This window comes from Bemisia tabaci, chromosome 5 (assembly GCF_918797505.1).
Source record: "Bemisia tabaci chromosome 5, PGI_BMITA_v3".
Lineage (NCBI taxonomy): Eukaryota > Metazoa > Arthropoda > Insecta > Hemiptera > Aleyrodidae > Bemisia > Bemisia tabaci.
The window spans coordinates 9,339,840-9,360,773 of NC_092797.1; the positions used below are offsets into that span (position 1 = coordinate 9,339,840).

The 20,934-nt window shown below is 41.7% G+C and overlaps 1 protein-coding gene across 7 annotated transcripts in view; it reads right to left on the minus strand.

The window, feature by feature from the left end:
* The window catches only part of Lar (tyrosine-protein phosphatase Lar), a 384,960-nt gene that overhangs the window by 136,171 nt on the left and 227,855 nt on the right, over window positions 1-20,934 (minus strand). For 6 of the 7 annotated variants that reach the window (XM_072300255.1, XM_019047742.2, XM_019047739.2 and 3 more), the window contains one exon: window positions 1,649-1,687. The exons of the other annotated variant lie outside the window; for it this stretch is intronic. In XM_072300255.1, the coding sequence (XP_072156356.1) occupies window positions 1,649-1,687 (39 nt within the window). The remainder of the gene's footprint in view (window positions 1-1,648; window positions 1,688-20,934) is intronic. 7 annotated transcript variants of the gene reach the window in all.

Sequence of the window (20,934 nt, forward strand, 5' to 3'; positions counted from 1 at the left end):
AAATTTCACGTGGAATGTCAACAAATTTTCCCGTGAAATTTCGATATATCGCAATGTCAGGGTATTTTTCATGAAATTTTATAAATGTCTAGCAATTATATTGAAATTTTACAAGAAATTCAAGAGCGATCTCATGTTGCAGGGAAATGTCTAACTTCCGAAGTTAGGATAACTTGGGAAATGTCTAACTTCCGAAGTTAGGATAACTTGGGAAATGTCTAACTTCCGAAGTTAGGATAACTTGGGAAATGTCTAACTTCCGAAGTTAGGATAACTTTTGACTAACGCACTCGCAGCGCCAAGTAGGGTCCTTGTCAACCCTGGGACAAATCTCGCGAAAACGTCCCGTTCAGAGAAGGCCATAGATCGAACAGCTCACACCTGCTGCGGACTCATTCACACGTGACATTACTCAAGGGATTTTCTAGGAAGGGCTCATTTGATTTCTATATTTCCCAATTATTTGCGTTCCTCCTTGGTTTTTCCTGGATTCCCATGGGAAATGAAAACATATAATTTAGTTTTTAAATTCAGGTGCTTAAAGCTTTACATTTTCAACAGCCAGCATTCTCCGTTTTAATCGGTATGTTTCTTAAATTACATCTTCAAAGTCTCTTGCGGGTTTTTCCTGCTAGATGGAATTATCTGTGTTATCTAGGTTCTACCTGTTTCCTCAGCCACTACAAACCCTGCCATACATTTACATCGCGTTTGAGGAAGAATCCATAACAAAAAAAGGAAACAATATTTCAGCGATGGCTTATCATAGATGCTTCAGTGGGGTTGAATTCTTCAGAACCCCCCCCCCCCATTTCATTTTTGTCAAACATTACATTTACTGTATCACGCAAAACAAACGCGATCACTGACTGGTTCGATTTTATGTGACATAAAAGAAAATTTAAGAGATTCGATACATAGATTCAACACACACAAACAATCATAAGTAGGAGTAGAAATAATGTGCCGTATGAGAGCTGCTTCCTGTTTTTCCATTCCATACATTATAAGATTCGGTAAAGAGAATTAAAGATGAACACACAGCAGACCAAGAACCAAGAGCGGAACATATTAAACACAAGATGCAGAATTTGAATGAAATCAAAGTGAAATAAGGGAGCAAATATTGCTTCCCGGTGGCTACGTGTATGGATCTTTCTAAGTTCAGCGTTCCCAAAAGGCAGGTTTCAACAACGGGTTTGCGCTTGAATCTGAAGTGTCATTCCAAGTTTCATGAACATGCGTTTCGTTCATCAAAATCCGGAACTCATCCCGACCTAGTTTTAAAATGCGGACTGTAAACATCGGATAATCATAGTTCATAAAGAACACCAATTTCTCATGAAATTTCACAGAGACGTAGTCTACCTTGAAAATTCTTGTACTTTGAGTTTTCCCTTAAAATAGCTGATGGTTCAAGGCCTCCCATAAATAAAACTACATAATCCGAACAGTTCCGCTTTTTGACACTTTCCCTGGTCCCCGGTGCTTCCACCCTGTGAAAAACCGAACAACTCCAAAGAATAATTTTCAAAGGGCGCGTCACTCTCAAAGATAAACCCGAACAAAGCTGCGCCAGAATTTACAGAGAGGAAGAAGAAGGAAGCAGGGCTCACATGGCCACTCGGAGTTTCTGACGCATACTTACGCGTTAGGTAAATGAACGGAAAGTCGGAAAAGTTGCCACCTGGAACATGAAAGACAAACAAATTCCCCGGGCATGAAACATGAGGCTTTACTCTCCGAAGTGGCTCAATGAGTAGGACAGGAAGAGGGGGCAGGGGGGGGCGCTCCAAGACGCGCAGGGAGGGCCGGAGGGTACAGCCTTTATAGTTAGCAGTTATCAATCGATCGCTCTTGTAAATTTACATCACTAAACGCAAAGTTCAGGAGCGGCTCCTCTGCACCATCGCCAACCTGGACTTCCGGTATTGACTGCATGGCGGGTTGCCGGTTCGCGCCCCCCGCGGCGGGTTATGCGGCGGGTCGCGCGGGTTGCGTCTCGCGCCTCCATCCGGCGCCGCCGGATTTTTGACTGCAGTCGCGACAGTTCAACCGTGCGGTGGAGAAACGCAAACAGGGTCCGCGGCGAGGGGGGGCGAGGGGGGTCTCCGGGGGCCGCTCCAGGGCGACGCAATTAGGCGTGACTCCTGTTTGTTCGCCGGCGATCGAGCGTGTGTTGATGACGGATCTTCGGGGCAGGTTTGATATCATAACTTGAAAGAAAAAAGTGTTCGGGTGTCTACTAAAATTTGATTTTGGATTTTTTTGATAATCAGGGCGAGATTTCATGATTTTTCGCGCGAATAAATTTATACTTATTTGATTTTTAAAAAAATCAACATTTTTGATGAGTTGAGTCTAATGTTTGAGAAAGGATCGAAGTGCTCAAAATTTCCTGACTTATGATTTGATATCATAACTTGAAAGAAAAAAGTGTTCGGGTATCTAGTAAAATTTGATTTTGGATTTTTTGATAATTAGGGCGAGATTTCATGATTTTTCGCGCGGATAAATTTATACTTATTTGGTTTTAAAAAAGTCAAAATTTTTGATGAGTTGAATCTAATGTTTAAGAAAGGATCGAAGTGCTCAAAATTTCCTGACTTATGATTTGATATCATAACTTGAAAGAAAAAAGTGTTCGGGTGTCTACTAAAATTTGATTTTGGATTTTTTTGATAATCAGGGCGAGATTTCATGATTTTTCGCGCGAATGAATTTATACTTGTTTGATTTTTAAAAAAAATCAACATTTTGGATGAGTTGAATCTAATGTTTGAGAAAGGATCGAAGTGCTCAGAATTTCCTGATTTATGACCGATTTTCCTGATATTTTTCTGATGACATCGAATTTCCTAATATTTCCCGGTTCTTACTGAGGTAAGCACCCTGCAAAAGTACACTAAGATGAGAAACAAAGCTAAAACGCGGGAAACAAAACTACAAAAGGGTAAAAAAAACATCCAAAACGATTCGGTCTGTTATTCGTCCATTATATCAATCGCAAATAAAAAAAAAATTAAATAAGTATAAAAATCAAACGGAAGCAGTGAAAAGCCTTGTGAAATGCTCTTTCTTCTCCCAAACCCATTCATTTTTGCGATGAAATCGAAAATTTGAACAACACATCCGTCGTGTTTTTGCAGCCGATGAATAAATAAGACAGTTGCATCGTTGAATCTGTTCCAAGTCATTGAATTCGAACACATTCGATTGAAACAAAATCAGACAAATCTTTAACTTTTGTGAAAAGCCTTTCTGTAGCGTTCTCCCATCCCTGAACCCTCGAGAAATTTCCGTTTACGACGGGTAACAAATCCCCCCGAACTGTCATTGGCCGGCTTCCGATCCAATCGACTGCCGCTGATTGCGGTCGGAAAATTTTCGCAGGCCCTTGTAACACATGTTGCATAAATGTAGGCGCGCCTCGCGGTCAGGCAAGCCGGTCCGGCTACAATAAGGATACATGGAGCTTGTACGTTGCTCAGCAAAAACAACTTATATCCCATACAGTTTCCCATTCGGTTAGTCGGTTTTGGCGTAGCGGGGTCGTGTATGAGCGGAACTAAATTACCGCCCGAACGTCCGCAGGAACGGGAAGAGAAAATCGGACGGATGGAACTCGCGGAGGTGACCGCATCCGCGCGGCGGTGCCGGAAAAGCCCGGAAAAGCGCGGACTGCTCGGAAAAGCCCGGGAGCGCCGGGAGCGCTTCGGTTTTTGCGCGAGCCGGCGGCCGGGCCGGGGCAAACAGCAACGAACTTAATTAAAACATTCGTCTGGTTACGAGTGGTTTCACTTTGGCCGAGTAATTGACGCCGACACATTTCATTTTGATAGAGAGTAACATCCCGCAGTGCCGCGCCGTAGCGATGGGAAATCGCCCGATTTCCCGTTGCACGATGCTCTTTTCTCCCAGCGTATCCGATGGGGGAATTCTAGGGTTTGGAAATAGATCGGAATAAGCTGAAAGAAGCCATTTTTGTTTGTTTGGGAACACCGGGATCTCGATGGCTCACCAAAGTGAGTTAACGACTTCGCCGTATTATACGGTTTAAAATACGCAAGCTGATGATTTTAGTTTTTTTCGGATTCAGTTTGGGAGCGTTTCAATGACGCTGTGCTGTAGGAAGATAGAGCAAATCTAACCTTTAAAATTAATACACCTGTTTAGTTCTGACTAGGATTTGCTGCAAAAATCATCGTTTTTTTTTAAAAATTTCTTCTAACAACTTTGTGCTTACGGAGCTCTTCCAAGCTACTAGAGAGCACGTCCCTGGGTAGCTGAAAAACTTAAATTCGTTCTGCTAAACTGCTATAACCAACGATGATGGAACGATGCTGATATGCAGTAATGGTAACGAATCTTCAGAATGGATTTTACTAAGAGATTTAGCAACACTTCCTATACGACAACCTATACGTCCTCATCGCTTTCGTAGGCTAATTGGTATAGGATTGAGTGAATATTTTATATTTTTTGCGCCTGACTGCTTCGATTTCCTCCGCGTATGAAACGACAATAAATTATGAACCGCCTAGCAAAATTACATTTTCGAAACAGAAATTAAAAATCGTATCGATACCTTTACCTACGTTGAAAATACTGATCCGTGATGTGAAAAAAATAATCGAGTGCCTTCTTCTTTTTACTCTTTTCAAGTTGTGGATCGTCGAAAGGCTAATAAATCACTTCACAAATATGGCTGTTGAATTATGTTGCTCACTTGTAAGTCACATCACGCTATTTTTTCCGGAGAACTCTTCGGTTGCGCTTTTTCAATTAGAAGACTGAGAGCCATGCGGAAAAAGGTTATTAGTCACGGGTACTAGACTGGATAGATACGCTCTCCAGGAAATCTAGTAACTATGATGCCAGTGCTAGAAGTCTAGTAGGGATACTCTCGTTCCTAGGATACGTATGTAGCTAAACTGACTAGTGCTTACTACCAGGTTTTTGAACTCGCACGCTTCGATCATAACCAGAGTTCTCATAATTTTTTCATCTTTGAATTCCCCGACTTTACACCTGGCATTAGAACAAAATGTCCACTTTCTTTTCTTTTTCAAATACGCTGACTTTATTGCTAAAATTTGAACAGAGTTTCCTTGTTTGGAGATCAAATTATGGAAAAAGGCATTCAATAGCAGGTTAAAAGATGATAAGCCTTAAAAATGACCAAAAAGGGTAAAAACTTGGAAGATCAGTAATATGCTTCAGGGATTAGTTGAGTAGATGTATTAGAAATTCGCTGATTTTCCCCGGCCGTCGCAAATTCCCCGACTTTCCCTGATACTGCCGGGTTTTCAGACCGCCTGGAACCTTGATAACCTTTCCTTTCTTTTTCAAATATGCAGACTTTATCGCTAAAATTTGGACAAAATTTCCTTGTCTGGAGATCAAATTATGGAAAAAGGCATTCAGTAGCTGGTTAAAAGATGACAAGCCTTAAAAATTACCAAAAAGGGTCAAACGTTGGAAGATCAGTAATAATATGTTTCCGGGATTAGTTAAGTAGATGTATTAGAAATTCGCTGATTTTCCCCGGCCGTCGCAAATTCCCTGACTTTCGCTGATACTGCCGGGCTTTTAGACCGCCGGGAACCCTGATAACCTTCCCTTTCTTCGAAACAGAGAATATTTCATAGCACCGTCTCACAGGGGCATATCAGCACCGAACGCTGTGTTTTCGGAAGGGGCTCAGGGAGAGGAGAAAAAAGGCACCAATAACAATATCAAATTTGCAGAGGTTCGCCACTGAAAGGGAAGGGCGCCGTATTCAAAGCGCGGGGGTTCAAAAGGTTATCCGTTACGGCCGATAGGGAGAGCCCCTCGATAAATGGCGATCCGCGGTAATCCATCACGCGCTGTTTGCCAACTATGGACGTAATCTTGTTAAAAGAGCTAATGGTGTTTGTCAAAGAGAATTACCTCATCCTTGTATTCGGAAAAGGTGCGTCACATTCCCGGAAGGAATTCGATCGGATTACGCCACACAATTTTAGCACGGGACGTTGCCTTCTTGACCGGTTCGAAGATTCCACGACCGGTGGTTGGAGGAATTCGGTAAAATACATGCTGAAAAATTGAACCACATTTGGACTGTATTTTGCAATTTGGAACTATATATTCTGGCTCATCGGAAAAAAACACTTATGTACATAGGGAAACCAATGGCACATATCGACGGTGAAACTACCAAACCACGTATCTCGGTTTGCGACGTCGCAGACTTCCTGTCATACTTTATTTTTTAAATGAAGAACTACTTAACATCCAGTCTTGAAAATTTCTGTGATTTTCCCTCTTTGTGCGGAGAAAATTCCGTGAAAATTTCAAGGAATGATATTGATTTGGTCTTCTTCAAAAAAATAAAATGTGAGCGTAGATTTTTAAACACCGCAAACGAGATACGTGGTTTGGTAGTTTCACCGTCGATATGTTGTTTTTAAACCGGGCCAGAATTTATAGTTCCAAATTGCAAAATGCAGTCCATGTAGCAATTAGAGACGACAACTTTTGGCTCATTATAGAAACAAAATAGATGCCATTCCTTTTCCTGCGTCGATAAGTGTTTTTATCCCTGAGCCAGACAGTATTTTGCCTCCCCCTTCTCATTCGTTTTGGAACATCAATAAAAAATCATCAAGTGAACGTGCCCGAGAAGGAGAGGTGCATAAGACGCGTTTACTCGTGTCGGACACATTATTTGCGAAAGCCCTGTCAACACTACTAGCAAAAGTTCAAGGAACTTTGCGCGAAAGTTAAGTTCCGTAAACCTATCTCTGTGTGAACAAGGCCTTCCATTTGTAAGAAATGAGCGTAAAAATTATGCAAGAACAAACGTAAATGAGGTTTCATAATTTTAACTTCCGCCGCCACGCCGCCAGGCCGCGCTGACCGCACTGCGTTTGGCGCAATACGTGAAGTATTCCTACAGTCTTGTAGGCGCTATGCGTTTCAGGCCGACCGCTGCTGACCGCACTGTGTTTGACGCAATGCGTGAAGTATTCATGCAGCTTTGTCGGCGCTATGCGTTTCACGCTGACCGCACTGTATTTGACGCAATGCGTGAAGTATTCATGCAGGCTTGTAGGCGCTAATATGTGTTACATGCCAAGCCGACCGCCGCAACGAGGGCTACTCCTTTTCATCTCAAGTAGTCAAGTCCTCGTCATCATTGCTCTCTGCGCCGCGCCGCTCTAGGCCAAATAGCGTGTTTGGTTTCTCTCTTAATTCGACTAATTAAAGGTGCTGTCATTTGTATCACCGAAAGACGAGAAAATTAGAAATTTCTATACTCCAAGTAAATGACATACTTTGCGGCCTTTTCTCGTTCGTAATTTTTTTTCTGAATCCGATATTTTTCTGTACCTATATTTAAAATAATTGCAAAATTTGCAAAGCCAGAAATTGTAGTTCCTAATTGCAAAATGAACTCCAATTAATAAAGTGTGCCCACTGGAAAAAAAATCGCTTGGATCTAGAGTTCAGACTCTTAAAAACAATAACAAGAAAAAATACTCTTGATTTAATCGGATTTTTGCTTAAATCAAAAAGAAATTCGCTTAAATTAAGAGGCTTGGTTCTCAATTTAAGCGAAAATCCTATTGAATCAAGAGTATCCTTTCTTGTTAATGTTTTTAAGAGTCTGGACTCTAGATCCAAGCGACTTTTTTTCCAGTGCCCGGTTCCTTAGGATCAAATTCCTGGAAAAATTATCAAGTTGTCCGGACAAATCAGCCTCTCCTATACGCCGCACGCTTTTACGTACTTCTCAATTTTCCAGGCTCTGAACGCTAGGTCCAAAACTCAACTTCCCAACTTTTTCCTCTGTCTTCTTCACACAATGCGAATGCAATTACGCTTGAAAACTCGGGCTTTGAAGCGGTAGCTTGCCGTGTTTTCTTTGAAATTATCGCGCGGGTTATTCACGCCGAGACACGGAGCCTCTCTCATGTAAATATCCGAAGCGGGGTTGGCCACCGCTTGACCCCGATTCGACCCGCCACTCCGCGCTCTAAAATTTCACAACGCCCGGGTCCGGCGTTTATTTAAGTATCCGGGTCCCTGTGAAAACTTGCGGCCCCGAAATGAAAGCAGTTCCGCACCGAACCATATTTCGGGCCGCATTTGCATCTGAATGCCGTAAAATGATACATATATTTAGTCTGTTGCGTCGGGAGCGCCGCCGCGATCAGGCCCTGCCCCTGCTCGCTCTCTATTTTTGCTCTAACTTTTAATTTATATACAGCCGAGTATCACCGAGAGGTAATACCGACTAGGAATTCTACCTCTCGGCTCTCGACTTGCAAAGCGGAGACCGAAAGTTGTCAGACTGAACTTTAAATGAGATCCCTACGCGGAGGATCCGCCTCAACCTGTGGAACCGGGAAAATCTCTGGACGTTGAAGCTTTTTCAAAAAAATTGCGGGGTTGCCGTTTGGCTGAACTCGGCGAAATAGGTGTGCGATGAACCACTAGCCAGGGTCTGAACTTGAAATTAATGTCACGTGAATTGTCTATAAAATCATACGCAGAAAACGGATCATATGCAACAGTAATTCCAGAAATCAAATCCTGAACTAAATTTGGACCGCGTTTAACAGAAAGGAACCAAGCCGCGTCAGCTATTGTCAATTTTAACTGGGCAATTTAATTTTTTACGAGAAAACGTTTGTGCGGATCCCTTTGAAAATGTTAAGGAATTTGCTTCGTACTAAGGAGAAAATTCACTGAAATTTGCACGAAAATCTGCGCAACTGTTTTCATGTAAAAAATTTAATTAGCCGATTAAATTTGGCAATGGCTGATGTGGCTTGGTTCCTTTCTGTTTAACGCGGTCCATTTCAGCAAAGATTTTGAGCACGGATCAAAAAGAAAGTGGATCGTACAAATCAAGACATCTGAACTCTTGCCATTTAACTAATGTAAATTTTAAAATCTTATACCTCGTTAAAGAGTTGATTTTCCGACTTCTCGTACTTGGTGTTACTCGTTTTCGTTTTACAATTTTGAGGGGAAAACATTTTGCGTAATTCTTTAATTTATACCTTGTGTACAGGCCTCTTTCATTAAAAATTATCAAACGATGAAGAATTTCCATAAACAAATTGCATTACGTACTAATAATAGCGCTTCATAAGCTGACTTCACATTATTTTTTTTATAATTTTTTTCTGATTTGGGAAATTGCAGTAAAATAGACTTAAAAGTGAAAATGTACCGCAATGTAACGTCACTGGGTGGCATTTTCCATTTCAGCACATGCGTTTCTGCAGATTTTGTTATACTTTCAAATCTTCTCCGATAGTTAATTGCTCTACTTAGAGCCACAGATTATCATCCTTGTGCTCAGTTTACGCAGTGATTTCTATTCAGTCACCAAAATCATCACATTTTAGATACGCGCAAATTCTAGATTGTTGCAAATATTTATTACAATTTTCAAATAGTTGACAGCGTCGTAATTTTCCTAAAAAAAAAATTAAAAAATATTTACATATCTCTAAATTTCGAAGTTAGGCATTACACTTTCCATATTTCCGATGGAAATCGCCAAAATACGAAGTGACGCGATGGTCATTATTCATGATAAGTTTTAACAATATATTTCAGACGGGACTAAAATCGTGATCCTCCAGAATGTACCGTTCTTCGGTGACTTCGGTGCGACGAAGGATAATTTTCAAGCAGAAAAACAGCTGGAACTTGCCTTGTTCAGAGTTTGGCAAGAACCAAGAAATGAGCAAAATTGATGGATGCGGCCCGGGAGACAAGCAAAGTTTTGGGCCCAGCGCGACGTGGGCCAAAATACTATCTTCGAACGTCGTTCCACCCTTCCAAAGCACGTAAAAGCATTCTTCGATGAAGAAACCTTAAGACAAAGACAAGAGGTCTGCGAGGTCAAAATATCTATCCACTGATGTGGAAAATGTTAATTTTCGCAATCACTGACTGACAGCTATCGAAATCAAATCTAACCGATGATTAATTGATTAAAACTATTCGTTGATATAATTTGACTTTTCTTGCACGCCTAATAGAAACCCGCGTCTAGCATGATGCATGCATTGGAACACAAGTTTTTCAGCAAGTTTTGCAATATTAGGTGAAAAATTACCGAGAGTCACCGGCTAAGATCTAAACTAGAAGAAAACGTCATCGTCAGACGTCTGGGTCTTCGTCGACCCAGAACTGAACTATACTTTGTAATTAGGAAATACAAACTCTGGCTCAGTTTACGAAAAGCGAATGCACTAATTGGATTGCAATTTGCAAAAAAGAACCAGGAGTATTCCGATGTTGCTAGTATTGTGCAACTTCTTTTGTCTTAGAGGTAAATCCTGATTATCTGTAAACAATTTCCATTTTACTCGCTGAAAACTGTAAATTCAAGACAAAAATTACCATGTAAATTTCATATTTCTTCTGGATTTCGATAGTTATATTGCGTTAGATGAAATTGCACAGTCTCAGCAACATTGCAATGCTCTTGGTTCCTTCATGCAAAATGCAATCGAAGTTAGTTTTCCCATGAACAGAAGCGTTTTTAGTAGACGAGCCAGACAGAATGAACCACTACTATTCCACCACTCCGTCAATTCTATGACCCTGGTTCAGAATCGTTCACAGGGTCCGCACAGTCTAGAGTACCTGGATAGGGAGAGTATGGACAACTCGAAAAATGTAGCTCTCAGGACCCAAAAGGGTAGGTAACCTTTGAAAACGAAAAATGTTACTGTCAATCTCTAGATTCAAATATCAAGCGAAAATGGACAAGAAAATTCATAAGTAAGTATTCTTCCGCAAAAATGAGTAAGTTTATGCAAAAACCAAGTCAAATACGGGCTTTACCAACGACAGTTCCCAAAAATTGTGATTAAAAATCACTCTGGATAATTTCAATTCATAGATTGCGTACCCTAAGAGTTCCATCACCTAACCTCAAAATTTTCGACAAGTCCATACTCTCCCTATATATGTACTCTAGCACAGTCCATTCGTTCGAGCGAAGGGGTAGCTTTTCCGATGGAGGCCCGGGATTCCGACCGACAGCGACCCCTAAAGCTCCCATCGGGGAGCCATCAACAGACCAGCGCAACGACGGAGCCGGCCGTTAATAGATTAAAGCGTCGATCCGACAGCGGGCGTAAACAAAAAACACGCATGTGCACGAAACGTCAGCATAATTTGAGGAGGGATTTGTAAGGGCGGGCGAGCGGGCGTTGTGGGAATCAAAGTGTCGGGCGGGGGCGGCCGGGGCGAGGGTTGAATGGGGGCGAGCGCGTATGAATGTGTCACTGACGCGGCTTGAGTAAGCTCGTATATTAAGATGGGTAAGCAAGCAGCCCGACAAAACACCGCCACTGGATGCCGCCGAGGAAAAACGCCGTAAGAACATTCCAGAGTTGCCGAATTTCCCCGGATAAAACGCGTATTTATTAGAAAAGTTACGCTTATTTTTCCTCGAAATTTTCAGATATTTAAGATTGAATTTCGGACGAAATTGTTGTGAAAAATTTGAAGCGGGATGTTGAAAATTTTTCGGGTAAAATAGTTTTTTATTGTAGGAGATAAGGCAACGTCTAAGGGATGATACGGCGTTCTTTCCTTGCGCGGCGGAGCGGGGTTAAGTTATTTACCGAGTGCAGAAGAAGAGGTTTTCCTTTGGGATGATAATAGTAATTGATATATCGGACCTGAGAGCTTCATTCATATCCTTACCGGCTGACACTCTAATCCGGCGTGCTATCCCCGGGCAGTAATCATGATCTATATAATTCTGATTAATCACGCTTCTTCCCCGCGCGAAATCGTCCTTCCCGACTGTCAGCTTTTACTTTTATATATTGTCTGACCTTAATTAATTTCATTTATTCCCGCTCCTCAGCACCGGTCCGGCGCCCCCCCCCCCCCCCCCCGCCCCCGCGACTAATTCCGAAATCTCCAGCAGACTATTTACCCGCTTCGGGTTGAAACATTCTCGACCCTCTTTTTTTCCCGCGGTCGTCGTCGTCGTCGCACAGTGGATCGAGTCGATAGGAGAGGTGGGACAAAAGTTTATAAACTTTAAGAGCTAATAACGCCGTTTATACAAAATGCTGAGGTTCTAAAAGTGGTTCCATTGGTTTCCCCGTGGAATTTTCCTCTGAGAGCACCCCTTGAAATTTAAAATGTGATGAAAAAAACGTCAAAATTCGCAGTTTTAGTAAAAAAATGTCATGTCCGACCTTTCTGATTGACTCGATCCTCTGTGCGGCTCTCGTTGCAGAATTTCTCGATGTTCGACGTGTTATCGAAAGGGAGTGGTACGTCCAAAATGAAGATTTGAAAAAAATAATTATTTAAGCAGATTTTATTTGAAAATAACGCAATAGGAGAGTTTGGACAGAATTTGGAAACTTTATACGCTCATAACTCCATCTAAACGAAACATTGAGGCTCCAATAGTGGTTCCATTGGCTTCCTCGTGGAATTTTTCTTCTGAAAACACCCCTTGAAATTTAAAATGTGACGAAATAAACATCGAAATTTGAAGTTTTAGTAGAAAATACCATGTTCGACCGTTTCAATAGAGAATTTGCAGGTGTCTGGATTTTTTTTTTTAAATTTCATCTTCAAAATGATACGGCTAGGAAAACTGAGTACGAGGATATCTTTGGTTTCTAAATTGGACAACTATTGGAGGAATTATGACAAAAAAACCTAATGTGCTAAAATATATGTATTCAAATGGAAATTCCCGCCAGATGACGTCAAGAGGCGGCACATTTTCTCACTTTTAAATCTATTTCTCTCCGATTTCCCATGTAAGAAGAAAATTATGAAAAATACTGCGAATTCAGCTCATTAAGCGCGCTCTCAGATGAAGCACTAACATTTTTGCGAGCAAATTCTCCACTGACTCGATCCACCGAGCGTCGGTTTTTCGAGTCACACTTTCTTCCTCGCCGCGGACTCTCGAGACGGCTCCCAGAGTCTTCGGCGGGCGGAAGGAGGAAACCTTTCAACCTAATAAAAAGGAGGAAAAATCTCGCGGGAGATTAAAGGGGCTTTGAATTTGTTTAATAATTAAAACGAGGTGAAAACTGAAATACAAATACACAAAGTGACTCCTCTTCTAATTATTTTCTCTGCTTTTTCGAAAGCGGGACTTATCCGATTACCGCGGCGGCGTATCAAAATTAAAAATTTCCAGCTTCCCTGACGCGCAGAATCTCGTGAGTAATTACTGTGCTCCGCTTGATTCGGATGAAACGCTCTCGCGGCGGTTACCGGATTCGCGGCACCACTTGATCTCCGGAAAAATCCGGCTGCCCGGTGTTGGTTCCCAGGTTGCAATAACCGGATGTTGAGTTACTCTTCGCGATTATCAGATTCGAGATCGGGATAAAATACTACCGGGAATGTAACTAACCCTACATCTTGCATAAATTCTTTGCATAATTCTTTGCATAATAGTGTCTTTCTTATAATTTTCTTGTTTTTGCCGGTTGAAAATGCGGATGTGATCCTTGCGAAACGTCCCGGGTTTTTTATTTTATTTTATGTTTATTATTTGCGGCCTTAGTCCCGTTTTAAGTTGTTTCTCCTTGCATAAATGAAACGACGACCAATAAATGGGCTTTATTTTGCAAATAGGAACTACAATATCCGGCTCAATTCAGAGACGACATATATGCTATTAGTTTCCCTATGCTCATTAGTGTTTTGACGAATGAGCCAGAAATAGTAGTTTCTAATTGCAAATGAAGTCCGAAAGGCAACGTTTTGCGATACGATACTACTATACCTGGCTTAATTTAGAAACAACGCATGTGCCATTAGTGTCCCTATGCAGGTAGATGATTTTATGTTTGGCAATGTGCCAGAAATTGTAGCTCTATAATGTAGAAAGTAGTCTAAATGTCAATAAATCAAAAAGGAGCTATCTCTATTCCGGTCTCTCTAAAGTGACTCGGGTTTCGCCTTCAATTAGAAACGATACCACCACCCGTCACATGGAGGCGCGAATAGTGATATCATTTTCAACGAGGCGCGAGGCCGAATGAACGAAGATTTCTATCCGCATCATTCTGAAGTTACTAGCATTTTCCCTTCAATGAGAGATCATACCACCAGCGGTCATTTGCAGGCACGAATGGTGGTATCATTTTTGTTCGCCGAGGCAAGTACACTACTGAAAATGTTGCGGAAAATTTTTGAAAATTCCTTGAAAATAATTGATAGAAGGGCACCATTTGAACGTTGATGCTGCGTTTTTTCCTCAACACGGCAGAGTACCGCTGCTCAAAGAGACGGCTACACTTGATGAGGCAAAAGGACTCAGAAGGCAGGATAATGAGGTGCGAAAACTTTTAACTGCGAACAAACAGGGAGCGGCGCGCCAATCGGAAACCCGTTCGCCGCCGACATAACACGAGTTCCGCGGCAAAAATCAGCAGGAGTCAACGGCGACTATAAACAACCTTAATGGGAAATAAGTGACAGGGTAGACTCGGGGAATAAAATACTGGCGGAGCGAAACTTGAACTTTTCTCATCCTTTTTTACGAACCCGGGGCGAACTTCGGCCATGTTGGAGGGCGGGGGAGGGGGGCTCAAGTCATGGGAGTCGAACCGAGACCGCTGGCTCAAATACTACCCTGCTCAGGAGAAGCGCCGTATGAAAATTTGGATGTTGCCGAATTTTCTCCGACAAAAATTCGAATTTTTTGGAAAGTTTTGACTGTATTTGTTTTAATGTTTTACAGAAAGGGTCATTTGCGCTGGTAACAGACTCGTTTTTTTATAGTTTCTTACTATATCATAAGTAGATCAGAAAAATATGATTAGAATTATCCAAAACCTAAGTTTCCGCGTCGAATATAAACGCAGATATCGCCTTGCAAAAAACACAGCTTGTTTTAACATTCACCCCGGTAATGCGTAACATGGTTTTTTCCATCTTGCTTTCATCCGAGAAAGTGGAGCAACCAGAGCAAATGATTTTGTCGCTAATTGATGACTCTGAGATGAAAGAAACAACTGACCCATTGAAAAAGGAATATCTGGACCGCCTTTGGCAGAGAGGGACCAAGCCACATCACGTACTGCCAAAAATTGGGCGATTTAAGTTTTTACGAGAGAACGGTGGTGCGGATTTCTTTTAAAATTTTGAGAAATGTGCTTCACGATATGCAGAAAACTCTCTGAAATTTGCACAAGAATTTGCACAACCATTTTCATGTAAAAATATTAAATTGCCCAATTTAATTTGGCAATAACTGATGTTGCTTGGTTCCTTCCTGCTAATTGCAGTCCAAATATTCCTCTTTGAATGGGTCAATTGCGCTGGTCACAGAATCGTGCTTCTGATGATTTCAGATTACTGATCAGCAAAAATTATTAAGGTCCGTCCAAACACCAAGTTTCCACGTCCACACACACAAAAAAAAGCTTTAAGCTTCAGCTTGGTTTCTTTCGGCTTATCGCGGTCAATTTGAAAGTCTCCTGAAAATTTCGTCATGGAAAAAAAAATTGCTGATTCAACAATTCAATTGCTAAAAACAGTGAGTGCAATGTTTCAACGCAGATTTTACAACAAAAAAATGCTACTTTAACCACATTGTAAACTAATTTAACCACGGGGGTGGTTAAAGTAGCATTTTTTTGTTGTAAAATCTGCGTTGAAACATTGCACCCACTGTTTATAGCAATTGAATTGTTGAATCAGCAATTTTATTTTCCGTGTAGTTTTTTGGAGGACAATTGGCAATGAGAGAATGCTCACGGGGCGTCCTCCCTTAGCTTGGGAGGAAAAAAAGGCGATATATTCAACAGTTAGCTAGGCTCCGAGTCGGAATCGGCGATCTTCGGATATCGCCCGGGGTCAACAACTGTCCGATGTCCCTCTTCACACGGCGGCGAGTATTTATGTCCCGACACTCGGGAAGATTAATAACGGCCCCTTCCGCCTCCGCCGCTCGCAACCCGCACGACTCCTCGACTTTCCCGGTCGCCAACTTCCGCGCGCGCATTCATACGACCCGCCGACTAATACCCCTCCGGCCGGGGGCAGAGCTTTCGCGGGCTTGCAACTTTGCTCAATATACACTGATTAAGTGACTACGTCATTCGCTTTAATCTCGAACCAAAACAAACTAACATAACCCATGGTGTCTAGTTTTCTTAGCAAAGCTCATTCCCTGATTTTTCCCTGATTTTCAGGAGCTCATTCCCTGATGAGAAACTGAAGTTTTCTCCCACTTTCCCGGGATTTTCTCGGAGAAAGGAATATAATTTCCCAACGTTTCAGATATGAATATCCATTTTAATTAATCTTACAGCCATTTTTTTGGCGCACGTCAGATTAGACCGCCAAATTTGAAAACGAAATGATCCCTGGGTGGTTGGAGAAGAGATTCCCGGTTTCTGGAACACATTCTCTGATTTTCCCGGTAAATTTTTATTTCCTGATAAGTCCCGGTTTTTCCCGGTTTATAAAAAACTAGACACCATGACATAACCGCATACACACATTTTTCATGAGCTAATTGTGTTAATTTAATAAAATTTAGTCATTGACCATGAGCTAATTGTGTTAATTTAATAAAATTTAGTCATTGACCGGTCGTAAATCAATTGAAGACTCATTAAAAACGAGAAATTTCGATTGTAAGAAACACTTGGACGCATTGTATCACCATGACGCAAGGGATGCGAATCAGAAAGAATGTTTTGCGTTTTTTTTACATTTGAACCAAGGGTTCGATATTATATCGAATGACGTAGCCACTAAATCAGTACATTGGGGGGTCTCTGACGTTACGGGAGACTGGATCACTAGACGAGGTAAAAATCAAGCATCTTGATTTGTGTTCCCTCTTCAAGATTTCACGAGGAATACGATTCGTGCAACCAGAGATGCAAAAACTTCTCGACCAAGCGACTGGGCGGGTCGCAATCGGTCGCGTGTAAAAATGGGAGGGCCCCGAGGAAGGGGTACAAAAATGGAAGGGCGGAAAAATCGCAGTTTTTTATTGGCAAAAACGTGCTCAAAATCGCGTGTTTTTCGCAAAATATTGGCAATTTTTACATACAGAGCCATTAATAAGTCATTTTTCTGAAATTTTTGAGGGACAAATGGTTTTTAAAATGGAAAGGCAAATTCTTAAAAGAACTTTCGGCATCCCTGCGTGCAACGAAAATGACATATTTTAACTCCAAACCAAGATCAGAACGTTTTCATATACCATCAATTATTACAAAAAAATTTAATTTCCTTCTCACGAGAAAATATGAGTCTATTTGAACCAAATCGATCACTCCAATGGTTTTGGCAGCCTCCTCAGTCGAGTGGTGTCCCTTTCACATTCTGTGTTGTTCAAAGAGTGATTCACGTCGGAGCACCTGACCCTCCGAGAGTCCATTGATTTTCATAGGTTTAAATGGAGAGAAAGTAACTTGCCAACTTCCTGGATGTGCAAATGTAAAGTTGAAAGTTTCATTAAGATCGTAGTAATAATCAATGCTACATTAACCTTAAAAATAATATAAAAAATCCAACTTTTCCGGTTATCTGTAACTCTCCCTGATTATACTGGGCCCTACCAACTCTGTCCTGGAGTTCTAAGCCTCGCTTTTAAATTAGAAATTTCTAGCGACATGGCAACGAGGTTTCGCAATTCCACGATCACACACGGCTTAACTGGCTTCTTCCAGAGCTCCGAGGATGACAACTGAACGGCCTTTAAAGACCTCCCCCTCCCTATCGGGGGAGACTTCCCTACCCCGGAAAGCCATGTCTTGATTCCAGCTCCTACGAGTTTCGGATCACCTGACCTGACTCGGACCGAAATCATTGGCACAGTAGCTAGATTTGCGATTCAAACGCTAAGCTTACTTCGGTAAGTTTACTTTGCGCAGACGGCAGAGAACAGAGCCGTTCGTAAACTCCGTTAGGGTATTATCAAGCGCGCGGAATATTTTCAACTCGAGGCAGCCCTCCAAAAAATAAAAAAGCTCTTTTTTACATTTCACCGCTTGTTTTGTATCTAAAAATGAAATAAAATTATTTCATTCTGGGGCGCGATCAATTCTTTTTTAATAATATGTGCCTACACTGACACATATTAAACAATGATATTTTAAAGACTAAAATTCTTTACATTAAAAAAAAGGAGAAAAAATGGAAAATAAAGAACAGAGGGTGCTTGTGATTTCATGGACCTATGAAATTTATATGATGATGGTTTGTCAAATGAGATCCGATAATAATTGAAACGAAAGCCCAGGGAAAAATCTTCGATTGAGAGAACCGGACCTGAGATTTCGTTTCAAGAGACTATGGTGCAATTAATACACATTTCGGTTGACTTTGAACCAAAGTTCGGCTTCTAGAGCTGAAAGCTCCAATTACCTGGATTTGTACGAGTATCTTAGAAAGTGCCGAAGTTTTTTGCACACTATTAGGAGTGAATTTGGCCTCTTTATTTGGTGAATGAATTTCTGGAAAATTCCCGAATAATTAGCTGCCAAAAACCAAAAAATGCGAAGTATAACATTCTACAATATTTCCTAACGTCACCATAGCTGTTCAGAGAAAAACCCAAGCTGATCTCAAGCTCAGTTGAACATCGCAAGAAAGCGAAACGTTTAAATTGGTTCAAACCTAATCTCCTCGAAAAATAGAAAATAAAAGACAGATGATTGTGTGAATATAGAGTGCTTGTCTCGGGAAATAAAATGGTTATCCATCGTTTTAACAATCGCATGAAAAAAAAGTGCAGGCAAAACTAAAGTGAATTAAATTACACGTAGAATGATCGGGAAAGTGAGAACGAGAGCAAAGAAGGTAAAAAAGGACGGGTAAAGTGGAGGGAGGGGGCTGATGAAGGGATGAAATGGAAGAGGGTGTAACGGTACGATTTTCATTATGAATAATGGAAACTGACGATTTGATTCTATTTCAACGCGGACCTACTGACAGCAGCAGGGTCGTTGTTGTTCGCCTCGCCTTCGGGTTGCGAATACAACTATTGCAACATCGTGCACGAATGATCAATCAGCAAAAAAGGTGCTGCTCTAACTCGACTCGAACTTAAACGCACAAAAAATGGGAAATAAAACAGCGGAGTGAGGAATAAATTGTCGAATGAGCAAAAAAAATAATGAGCAGCGGGATGATTATTGAAATTGATAGACATAGCTATAGACAAAGAAGACACAGGGAGATATGAAACGATCCTACGGGTTGAGTTTGGCAAGGGGAAACGGCTCGCTGCTGAAAAACACCGTGCGCGCCGTAATGTGAATGCCAACGTCTGGATACAACTATTCGAACTCTTAGGATGTCCGTGTTGCCTGCTTGCAAAGTTGAAGGCGCGCTGGCTTAGGAGCGAATAATAGCATTGGCCTCCCATTTTAACCTCAGCTTTACTTAACTATTCGTGCGTCCGTGCCGTGCGTGTTTCTACGTTATGTTCTTCCAACTGCTCTCCTGCACGGGGAACATATTTTAGAGAACCCGTGTTGAAAATATCATTATGAGAAAAAAAAGAAGAAAATTGCCTAGGTTTTTATTGCGGGGTCTCTACAATACCGGTGTCCGGATCAGAACCTATAAAACTACGAACCAACTAAAAACTATCAAAATACCCATGTTTTCCGGATTTCCCCCTAAATTCCCTGTGTTTTTCATAGATTTTCTGCTAGATTGATCGATTTCTCGGTTGCAACATAGTTAAAAATTTCCGTATTTATGGTTAAAATGGGTTATATTGATTTACTTTTTTGGGTTATGGTTGATCAACCATATTTTAAGTTAAATCGACCATAACCGTCGCTTATTCGGAGACATCCCAGATGAAGAAAGTGCACAACTAATCTACTCGTGTTTCTCTCGAAGCCATTCAGAGGTTGCGACTTGCGAGTGACTAGCGAATTGAGCTATTATCACTACTGCGATCCAGGTTCGATCCTGGTGGCTCGCGCTTGATTTTCAACCCAAAGATTTGGTAGGTGTGACCGAAAAGAAAACTAACCAAAAACCAACAGCACATTTAAGTTACTTTGTGTTCTTCTTCCCATATTGACAGGAAGCATCGGATACTTTTTCTTACTGTACGCGAAACGTGCTGAAAATCCTTTCGTGACCTCACGATCACATCTGAATTTTTTCCCTGGAAATCTGGCAACAGACTTAGGTCCCGCCTCGGCGGAACCTATATTCGCGAATCGTAAGCAAGCACCGTGCACGCGGAACTGCGGAACAAGCTCACCGGTCTCGACGGAGGAAGAGGGGGAGGGGTAGCAAGGGGGGGGGGGGGCGCAACAGCTGGTGGTAGGAAGGAGCAAGCAGGCGCCGAGTATGCACTTTACAAGACAAAATATAAGCAACAAGCGATGATCCACTGCCTCTTTCGCTGAGGTCTACCCGTACACGAAAGTAGACGCCGTGAGCCAGTGACACGCCGAACGGGCCCGAACCCCGAAATCGTATGCAAATTCGGAAGGTGGAAGGCGCCGGGTTAAATTAAAACGCCTGTCGTTCGCACCGCTTCGGGCGCCGCCGTTACGTTGTGAGACGCTCCGAGATTCGGGTCGAGATGTAAGTATCGAGGGGCAAATTCTAACCGGGCATTTACCCAAATGCCGAGGCCAGGATAGGGATAGAGGGATAGAAATGCAGAATAAGTCAGTTCCATCAGTTACAGGATCGCGTATTGATGGTTGAATGGCCTGTGGAGCTATTTTCAATAGCTAAACTAATCAGTAAATAAACAATCTCAAATACCAGAGGAAACCAAACTGGATCGCAGTGACTTTTTATATATTAACAGCATATCGACGGTGAAACTACCAGACCACGTATCTCGTTTGCGGTGTTTAAAAATCTCCACTCACATTTTATTTTTTTGAAGGAGATCAAATCAATGTCATTCCTTAC